At 37.8% G+C, this 10,886-nt stretch overlaps 2 protein-coding genes and 1 non-coding gene across 4 annotated transcripts; 1 reads left to right on the top strand and 2 right to left on the bottom strand.

Moving 5' to 3' along the window:
* Positions 1-33: 33 nt before the first annotated feature.
* On the bottom strand, positions 34-529 carry LOC129882228 (dolichyl-diphosphooligosaccharide--protein glycosyltransferase subunit 4A). The gene has a single exon (XM_055956431.1). It carries the CDS (start codon positions 527-529, stop codon positions 416-418), a length of 114 nt encoding a protein of 37 aa, XP_055812406.1. The 3' UTR covers positions 34-415.
* Positions 530-3,193: 2,664 nt separating this feature from the next.
* Positions 3,194-3,265, bottom strand: TRNAH-GUG (transfer RNA histidin (anticodon GUG)). Its single transcript has one exon. It is a non-coding gene; the product is annotated as a tRNA-His (tRNA).
* Positions 3,266-4,459: 1,194 nt separating this feature from the next.
* On the top strand, positions 4,460-10,873 carry LOC129882226 (5-oxoprolinase 1-like). Of its 2 annotated transcripts, none has more exons than XM_055956426.1 (2): positions 4,460-4,589; positions 6,724-10,873. In XM_055956426.1, exon 2 carries the CDS (start codon positions 6,730-6,732, stop codon positions 10,534-10,536), a length of 3,807 nt encoding a protein of 1,268 aa, XP_055812401.1. In that variant the 5' UTR covers positions 4,460-4,589; positions 6,724-6,729; the 3' UTR covers positions 10,537-10,873. The 2 variants fall into 2 exon arrangements, with proteins under 2 accessions (XP_055812401.1, XP_055812400.1); XM_055956425.1 differs by having other exon boundaries at positions 6,668-10,873.
* Positions 10,874-10,886: the final 13 nt, after the last annotated feature.

The following is a 10,886-nucleotide window of genomic DNA, read 5'->3' as shown; positions in this document are numbered from 1 at the left end:
TTGAGCGATACATGGTATTGGTAAAAAATAGTGTAATAAGTAAGGTAACTATGGATCTTGATTAATAAAGTTCCAAATCATAGAGACAGCAATCACTTCTTGTTTTTAACAACAAACACTTCTAAACCATTACGCTGCGGCGGCAGGGAGGGGAGGGGAGGGGAGGAAAAGATGAGATCCTTTACTCCATTTGAAGCAATGCACTGATCAATAGTTTTTGCCAAAGTTTCTATGGACCAGAAACAGCCAGATGCAAACTCAATGCTCAGTAATAATGTTTCGACACATCAAAACTCAATATCTATAATATAGAGCTGCTAAACATAGAAGAACACAACTATTGTTGCCGAAGCTAATTCGAAATAAGTAACAAACATAACTATTGTTGCCGAGGCTAATTCGAAATAAGCTACTTTCAATTGCCTTCATATTTTGGATCTGCCATCACATAATGGTAAGCGATGACCAGCACAAATATAAAGATGCCAAGAAAGTTGGCGAAGAAGCCGAGATCCTGGTCGTCAATCATCTGCAACATTCATGCACAAAAAACAACATATCAAACAAATTAACCACCATATTTTGTCGCTTAATATGTGAACACTAGCATTCGAGAAAAGGATAAGCAAAAAAAAGAAGGATAGTCACTGGAAAGTGGTTATATGTTCTAAATTCTAATACGTCATTTTTGCTGAAAGTTGAAATATCATAGAGATTAATGCTGAGTTTCTTTTCTTGATTACCCATTTTCGCTTTACCGATCCAAAATTCTTAACCACTCCAACTCTAGCATTCATACGTACAAGTTTTATGCAGCCACACACTCCAACCAACACCTGTTTTCTAACAATCTAGAAGACAAATTATTCGCTAGATAATTAGTCAGCCAAGCTATTCAACACTGTGTCAATTGTCAAACGCTAAAGGTAGCAGAAGAAAAGGCCAAAATAAGAAAGGAAGGGAAAAAAACGAAGGCAACAAAATAAAAATACCAAATACGGTAAGATGGAGAATGAAAAAGGAATAGAAAAGGAGGGTAGATATATCCGTTTTGGAGTATTATCTACAGACCAATGAGTGCCTAAGAACCAAGATGCCATCAAATGCAAGAGACTTGCAAAGCTGGAGGCAATGAACACATGCCAGCTCTTTCTTTTAGGGTACATGACGCTATCTCCTCTTTTCTTCTGCGTTAATTTCTCTTCCTAGAAGTCAAACCAACAGCAAAAGGTTCAGCTTACTCCTCTTCTTCTCTCCTTCCTAATTTTTTTTTTTTTCAGTTCTTCTCTTCTCCTTCCGGGAGCCTTAGAGTAACTGGTAAAGTTGCTGCCATGTGACCAGGAGGTCACGGGTTCAAGCCTGGAAACAGCCTCTGACAGAAATGCAAGGTAAGGCTGCGTACAATAGACCCTTGTGGTCGGGCCCTTCCCCGGACCCTGCGCATAGCGGGAGCTTTAGTGCACCGGGCTGCCCCTTTTTTCTCTTCTCCTTCCATTTCTTTCCCTTTCCTTCAAAACATGCTTTAACAAAACTGTTTCTAAAGTTTAAGCTAATGACCAAATTAAACTTAGCTTTGTCACGTTACACAAACCTTCTTCTCTTTCCAATCAAATCCTAAAACAAATACATAACACTCCCATTCCCTCATCCTCTTCTCTCTCTTTTCTTTTATCCTACATGGTCTCCAATCTCCATTCTTATATCTTTAGTGTCCAGACATTATTGGGTTGGAATAATTTCAGGGCCTATATGGATGGAAGGATTTAATCTTATGGATTTCTAATTCTTCAGCTTGAATACAATGCACCTGTTTGGATACTAGTTGATTTTAGTTGTTAATTAGGATCATTCACATGAAAATTTGTCCCTTGAAATGCAAAAAGCTTGAAAACCCATCTTGATCCAATTGTCTCCATCTCCTTTGGACCCGTAACGGATTGCACGTGCTGAGAAAAATCTGATTCATGCTAAAACTATTCCAGCAATTCGAGCTGTATGATCCAAGTGAAGCTAAAATATTAAGAAAAATGCAACAAACTTTTCCACATCAAAAAACATTGATTTGGTTTCTTGGAGAAACTGCTTTAGCTATCTTCAATGGCTTAAATATTTTTTCACGAGTACATATGTTAAATAATCAACCCAAATTGGGAAAAGCAGCCTCCATCTTTTGAGGTGCATAAAGCCAGTATACTCTAGAGATTTCTTCATTCCAACTAAATATCAAACCACCAATTTTGACACAATATTTCACTCTTTCAAACTCACAAAGATAACATCGAACACCACCAATATACCCCCTTCCAACTCTACATCATCATCGTACAGACGTACACCACCAAACTACTCCCAATTCCCTTCTACTTATCAACAAAAATGTATTCAAACACCACCAACACACCCCTCTCCCACTCTTACTACATCATTATTGTCCACCACCAAACTACTCCTACTTCCCTTCTACTTATCAAAAAAGTTTATTTGAACACCAGAAAATGATTTAGATATTACCATTTTCTACAAACAAACATTTGGCATTCTTTTTTCATCATACGAAACAAAACCCTACTACACTCTTCCCATTGTTTGCAGAACTCCTAAAGCACTATAGAAATGGAACTTATAGCCCCCCTATATATTTTGCTTTATCTTCATAGCCTTCAGAACCCTTGGTCCATAATCTAATTTCTTCTACATAATTCATTTCATATTTCAACAAATTCCATCTCCTTCATAAAACCCACAAAACAAAACAACAAAAAATAAAGGAACAATTCTCCTTTTTCCCTATTCTGATACAATGTACCTCATTCCTTATCGAATTACCGAAATCAAAATAGATCAAGCATTCAATTGCACTAAATAAAGATAAATCACAAAACAATTGAACCCCAAAAGATAAATCGCCTATCAAAATCAGCTCAATAACAAAGTACTATTTATTTCTGAAAAAAAAACAGATTCAAACTTACAGTGATACGTAAAAAGGGTAAAATTTGTGTAGAATTCGAAGAACCCAAAAGCTACGATCTTCGATTTTTCTTCCTTTGAGAGTAGAAGTGAAGACTTTAAAGATCGGACTTTTGGAGCTATTTAACCTAGTGCTGGTGATGGTCGTTAAACGATGTCGTTTTTAGAGTATGGGTGGTTATACGGCGTCGTTTTAAGAGTTGGTGTAAAAATAAAAGGGGTTTGTGGCTGCTGGGATTCGAGCCCAGGTCTCCACGGCCACAACGTGGAATTCTTACCACTAAACTACAGCCACATGTTGTCCCTAGTGTAGAACCTTTTTATATTAATATAAGCCGTTCTCATGGATCTATGCTGCATACAAACCAAACGAAGGTCGAAAGACCCGTTGCCCTTGTTTGGTGCCATTTTCGAACCTAGAAGCAGATGGATTGATCGTGCTTGAATTTAGACTAGACTAGATTTTTTTTTTATTTGAGCAACTTTCAAATACACAGATCGAAGATTTCACTTATTTTGAATAAGTATGTAAAGTTCTTCGTGGGACTATGAAGAAAATGTTAATCAGAGAATCGTTTTCAAAAATCATTGTAATATAATTTAGAAATCTAATGAATAATTATTGTTAGTAGTAGACTAGTAATATATTTTATGATAGATTACTAGATAGCCTAATGGAATTTAGATGACGCAACTCAGTATTAATATGTAGTTGTAAATAATAAAGATATATATTTGTTGATTTATACAAGTTTATAAAATATCACTCTCCTCTAAATTAATACGTAGTATTTCTAGACTTTCGAATAAATCGATGTAATTCTGAAAAATAAGTTTTATTACAATATTTAATGCAATATATAATTTCTTGAGAACTCTTTTTATGTATAAATGTTGAGTGTTCAGATATAAATTGTTACAAAATTAATGACTACTATGATGATAATTATTTGTCTTATTTTTTGGGGGGCAAAACGATACTTTTATATATATATATAAACTTGATTTTAGTTGACATTTATGTTCTCTCATTTTGAATATGAACAAATAATACACTTAAATTTGTATAAAATTAAACAAGGAAACATATATGCTCTAAATGACAATTTACATCCTACGTGACATTTTATATGTATTATGTCACGTAGGACATATATGTCTACTTGTTCGATTTTATACAAATTTAAATATCTGTTTATCCATACCCAAAATTAAATAGCATCAATGTCAGCTGAAACTAATTTAAAAAACATATTTATGTATTATATCATACTTATATTATTATAGATTCGGCAACAATAATTATGTTACCGTACTATAAAATATCAAAACTCAAAACTTTAAAATACTAAATCATACTAAATTTTGATACGATAATAATATAATATTTTTAAAAATTAAAATTATCAATCTAAAGATTTCTATCCGACTTATCCCACGTAGCAAACGACATTGGAATTTGTAGTATATATTTTCCTCATCATCACGAATTATATAATTTATTAATTTATATGACGGTCGATTTTCTGCGAAGTTTCATACAGTAATCAACAGCAAATGATCGAATCATTGTTGGAGTTGTAGGTCGAAGAACTAAGCAGCTTTTCGTTGAATTTGAGGTACCCTTTTACTTTTCAGTGATAATTATCTCATTACACATCTGGGATTTGATTGAAATTTGAGAAAATCTTGATGGGTCGTAGCTATCTTGAAATTAACAGCCGTTAATTTTTGTTTGTTCATCTCCAGTGCTTGAATTGATGCAAACCCATATGTTGATTTTGTTCGTTTCTTCTCTTGTTTTGGGTTTTGCTTGCTTCATTGATTCTTAGATTCAAAATTATCAAAACTTAAGCACTTGACTGTGTATATCTCCCCTAACCTTTTGTGTTTTTGGGTTGCTTGCTGTTTTTGATTCTTGGAACTATATCAATGCTGAGTCACTTGAGTTTCATATATCTTCTCCCTTAGTTATAGCGTTTGATGCTCTTCATAAAATAAAGTCATAACTTTTTTATGTTGAAGAATAAAAAAGTCTCACGTTGATTAGTTAATGAGTTGAGTGGTCTACTTACACGGTCTCGAGCAATTCTGACTCGTGAGCTAGCTTTTGGGCTGAGGTAGACCCAAAATCCATTTTTGTTTTTGGGTTGCTTGCTTTATTGATTCTCAGATGCTAAAAATCAAAACTCAAGCACTTGAATGTGTAGTGTTTTTTTTTTTTTGTTGGGGGAGGGGGGGGGGGGGATGTTCTTGTTTTTGGTTGCTTGCTGTTTTCATAGTACTTGAGTTCATATATCTTCTCCCTTAGGTATAGTGTTTGATGCTCTTCAATAAAAAGTCGTAACTTTTATGCTCTTCTTCTTTTTCCTCTCAGTTTCTTGTTTTTGGGTTGCTTGCTTTGTTGATTCTCAAATGCTAGAATATCGAAACTCAAGCACTTAAGTACATCATCTTATCTTTCAGTTATAGTGTTTGATGCTCTTTTCCTTTTCTTTTTATGCTAAAAACCAGCATAGTCCTTTTGAGTATGAACATAGAAATATTTTGATCCTTTGTATATAGAGCTGAACATAAAGATCCTGAATGTTTGTCAAAGTTGATAGCTTTTGTTCAAACATATAACAGACAAGTCCCAGTTAAACTAACACCGATATGTAGACACTAACTCCTTAATCTTCCAAAATCCTAGAGAATTAAAGGTCTGGTCGACACTCTTTCTCCCAAAGCCAATCTACCCAAAGTCTCTAGAAACCAAACAGCTAGTCTAGAAGCAAGGATCCTTAATCAACGATAGATGTATAAATTCCATTAATGGATCATGGAAGGATCTAATAAAAATTAATTGAAGTTCAATCGAAGGAAAATTGTGCTTCTAGCCTTAATCTGTGCAATTTTAAGGTTAAGTATATTAGTTTGGAAATTATCTTTCAATTAAATCGTGTTTGGCGTCCATACAATTACGAAAGTGGGTCTGTAGCAACTAAATAGAGATTTGTTCATACAGTGAAGACTGAGATGCATTATACTTCTTTGTTTCTGGTGCAAGAAGGAAAGTTTGGGAAGAAGTTGAAGTTCTCCCGCTGTAAATGGGCTTTCTTTCCTTAATGTGCCTTTAAACTAGAATATTACAATTTTAGTTTTTCTTTCTGCTATTTTTTTTTTTGCTTTGCTGTATCCCTGCACTTTGGCGTCAAAAGCTAAGAAAAGAAATTAGGGATTTTCCTCTTTACAACAAGAAGATTTAGGAAAAGGTTTCTCTAAGTCTTCTTTACATTAGTTTAACAGACGGTAACATTAGTTTGCGTCCTTTTTTTCTGTTAGTTTTAAGAAATCTGCTATAGCTTGAACCAAAGCTGTTCACTTTTGCAAACATAAGTAATGTTTTATGTTCAGCTGTATTTATGAGGGACCAAAACATTCCTATGCCCATACTTAAGGGACTGTCCTGGTTATTTCCTCTTATGGTTACTGGATTTGTTGATTCTTGTATTCAAGAACGTGGACATTCAAGCACTTGAAAACATATATTGATTCCCTTCTGAAAAGTGTTTGATGCTTCTCTTTTTGCAATTTCTTGTGGTGCATAGTCTGCAGCGGTGCTGTGTTTATTTTGCTACTACTCTTTGGCTAATTGAGTTTGTCATGCTTGTGACCAAAGCCCTTTTTTAACTCTCTCTTACTGGCAATATACCAGGTTATTGCAATATCTTCTGTATAATCAAGTCATTTCTTGGATTGCACTACCTGTAGTTTAGCATGGGGAGTCAAAGTGAAGCAAAACTCAAATTTTGTATCGACAGAGGAGGTACTTTTACTGATGTGTATGCAGAAATTCCTGGAAAACCAGAAGGCCGAGTCATGAAGTTGTTGTCAGTTGATCCTTCTAATTATGATGATGCTCCAGTTGAAGGAATAAGGAGGATTTTGGAGGAATTTACGGGAAAGAAAATTCCCCGTAGTTCGAAGCTTCCTACCGATAAGATAGAATGGGTGAGGATGGGTACAACTGTGGCAACAAATGCATTGTTGGAGAGGAAAGGGGAGAGAATTGCACTATGTGTCACTCGAGGCTTCAGGGATTTGCTCCAGATTGGTAACCAGGCTCGTCCACATATATTTGACCTCACTGTATCAAAACCATCGAATCTGTATGAAGAGGTTGTAGAGGTTGATGAGAGAGTTGAGCTGGTTCTTGATAAGGAGGGAGTAGATTTGGACTCTTCTCCATCACTTGTTCAAGGTATTTCGGGCGAGCTTGTCAAGGTAATAAAGCCACTTGATGAGGAAGCTCTGAAACCATTACTGAATGCTTTGCTGCAAAAGGGTATTAGTTGCTTAGCTGTGGTTTTGCTTCACTCTTATACTTACCCCGAGCATGAAATACTTCTGGAAAAGTTAGCTCTTAGTTTGGGTTTCCGGCATGTATCTATATCATCTGCTTTAACTCCTATGGTTCGAGCTGTTCCTCGAGGTTTTACAGCAAGTGTAGATGCATATTTGACTCCCGTTATTAAAGAATACTTGTCAGGTTTTATGTCCAAATTTGATGAAGGACAAGGGAAATTGAATGTTTTATTTATGCAGTCGGATGGAGGGCTTGCACCAGAACATAGATTTTCAGGCCACAAAGCAATTTTGTCAGGTCCTGCTGGTGGTGTAGTTGGTTACTCTCAGACACTCTTCGGGATTGAAACAGACAAGGCCCTAATCGGTTTTGACATGGGTGGTACCTCTACTGATGTCAGCCGATATGCTGGTAGCTATGAACAAGTTATAGAAACCCAGGTTGCTGGTGCAATAATTCAAGCACCTCAGCTCGATGTAAACACGGTTGCTGCTGGCGGTGGATCAAAGTTAAAATTTCAGTTTGGTTCTTTCCGGGTGGGACCAGATTCAGTGGGTGCACATCCAGGACCAGTTTGTTACCGGAAAGGAGGGCAACTAGCAGTTACAGATGCAAATCTTATTTTAGGTTATGTCATTCCTGAATTTTTCCCTTCCATTTTTGGTCCCAATGAAGACCAGCCATTAGATATTGGTGCTACCAGGGAAGAGTTTGAAAAACTTGCAAGGCAAATCAATTCCTACAGAAAGAGCCAGGATTCATCTGCGAGGGACATGACGGTTGAGGAGATTGCACAAGGCTTTGTGAATGTTGCCAATGAGACCATGTGTCGTCCAATACGACAATTGACAGAAATGAAGGGCCATGAAACAAGCAACCATGCTCTTGCTTGCTTTGGAGGTGCAGGTCCTCAACATTCCTGTGCCATTGCTAGATCACTTGGAATGAAGGAGGTTCTTATTCACAGGTTATGTGGGATTTTAAGTGCATATGGTATGGGGTTAGCTGATGTGGTAGAAGAGGCACAAGAGCCATATTCAGCTGTTTATGGTCCTGAATCTGTGATTGAAGCCTCTCGCAGAGAAACTATCTTGCTGAAGCAGGTGAAGTCAAAGCTGCAGGAGCAAGGATTCGGAGAAGCAATTATCACCAGTGAAACATACTTAAACTTAAGGTACGAGGGAACAGACACCGCAATCATGGTAAAGAGACCAATCAATGATGATGGATCAGGAGGTGATTATGCTGCTGAATTTGTCAAGTTGTTCCAAAGGGAATATGGATTTAAACTTCAAAACAGGAGTATAGTTATATGTGATGTTAGGGTTCGCGGTGTTGGAGTCACTAACATACTGAAGCCTCGAGCGCTAGCTTCTGCCCCTGGTGCCCCTAAAATTGAAAGTCACTACAAGGTATACTTTGAGAGTGGATGGAATGACACTCCTTTGTTCAAGCTTGAAAATTTGGCATATGGGCATGTTATTCCTGGCCCAGCAGTTATCATGAATGGCAATAGTACTGTCATTGTTGAACCTAACTGCAAGGCCATTGTTACTAAATATGGCAACATTAAAATAGAGATAGAGTCGACTTCCAATACGGCAAAGGTAGATGAAAAAGTTGCAGATGTTGTACAGCTATCAATTTTCAACAACCGGTTTATGGGAATAGCTGAACAGATGGGGCGCACCTTGCAGAGGACTTCTATATCAACAAATATTAAAGAGCGGCTAGACTTTTCTTGTGCACTTTTTGGCCCTGATGGTGGGCTTGTGGCAAATGCACCCCATGTTCCTGTGCACTTGGGGGCTATGTCGAGCACTGTTCGATGGCAGCTGAAGTACTGGGGTGATAATCTAAATGAGGGAGATGTTTTAGTCACCAATCATCCTTCTGCAGGCGGTAGCCACCTGCCTGATATAACTGTTATTACACCTGTTTTTAACAAAGGTAGATTGATATTCTTTGTCGCAAGTAGAGGGCATCACGCAGAGATTGGAGGTATTACTCCTGGAAGTATGCCACCTTTCTCAAAGTTCATATGGGAGGAAGGAGCAGCAATAAAAACATTCAAGCTTGTTGAGAAGGGCATTTTTCAGGAAGAAGGAATCACCAAACTTCTTTGTTACCCCTGTTCTGAAGAATCAATTCATAAGATTCCAGGAACGCGCAGGCTTCAGGATAATTTATCTGACCTTCACGCACAAGTGGCTGCAAATCAGAGAGGTATTACCCTTATTAATGAGCTTATCGAGCAATACGGTCTGGAAACTGTCCAGGCATACATGAACCATGTGCAGGCTAATGCCGAAGAAGCAGTGAGAGAAATGCTTAAATCTGTTGCTGCGAGAGTTTCCTCCGAATCAAAAAGGTCTGGAGAGGGAGACTTAGTGACTATCGAAGAGGAAGATTACATGGATGACGGGTCTTCCATACACTTAAAGCTTACGATAGATTCTCGGAAGGGAGAAGCATTTTTTGATTTCTCCGGGACCAGCCCAGAAGTTTATGGTAATTGGAATGCCCCAGAAGCAGTGACAGCTGCTGCAGTCATTTATTGTGTACGCTGTTTGGTGAACGTTGACATTCCTCTCAATCAAGGTTGCTTGGCTCCTGTAAAGATTTATATACCTCCTGGTTCATTTCTCTCTCCAAGTGACAAGGCTGCCGTGGTTGGTGGTAACGTCCTTACATCACAGAGGGTCACCGATGTCATTCTCACTGCATTCCAAGCTTGTGCTTGTTCACAGGGTTGCATGAATAATCTCACCTTTGGGGATGACACTTTTGGTTACTATGAAACAATTGGAGGTGGAAGTGGGGCTGGACCTACTTGGGATGGTACGAGTGCGGTCCAGTGCCATATGACCAACACTCGCATGACAGATCCAGAGATCTTTGAGCAAAGATACCCAGTTATATTGCATAAGTTTGGAATAAGAGAGAATAGTGGTGGTGCTGGACAACATAAAGGAGGTGATGGCATTATCAGGGAGATAGAATTCAAGCGGTCAGTCATTGTGAGTATCCTATCAGAAAGGCGTGTGCATGCGCCAAGGGGTTTGATGGGTGGAAAAGATGGGGCTCGAGGCGCTAATTTCCTCATCACAAAAGATAAAAGGAAGGTATATGTTGGTGGAAAAAACACAATTGAGGTGCAGGCCGGTGAAATACTTCAGATTCTGACCCCAGGAGGTGGTGGCTGGGGTTCAATATGAATAATCCCAGGCAAAATCTTCTATTGCAAATCTCAAGGAAACCATTTCAGATGTTGCAGTTCCATACTCTTCATGCCACAGAAAACATCCACAAAGGAGAAAAAAGATAACACCAATAAGGGAAATGAGGACATGAACTTCCTATCGATTATAATCGCTCCGTTTTAAAGATGTGATTTCAATATTTTTCATGTTTTCATATGGATTGTAATTGCTCTTATAATAGCTGTTTGGTGTATTCATGCCTCAGGTTGTGACCTTGGGGATAAAGTGCCCTTCTTGTTTTGTCTTTCGGAAACAACATTTTTACCTGTACACTCTAACCTCTTCAGATCCCACACATGGAGTTA

Source organism: Solanum dulcamara, chromosome 3 (genome assembly GCF_947179165.1).
Source record: "Solanum dulcamara chromosome 3, daSolDulc1.2, whole genome shotgun sequence".
Lineage (NCBI taxonomy): Eukaryota > Viridiplantae > Streptophyta > Magnoliopsida > Solanales > Solanaceae > Solanum > Solanum dulcamara.
This window is presented reverse-complemented; position numbering and strand designations above follow the sequence as displayed.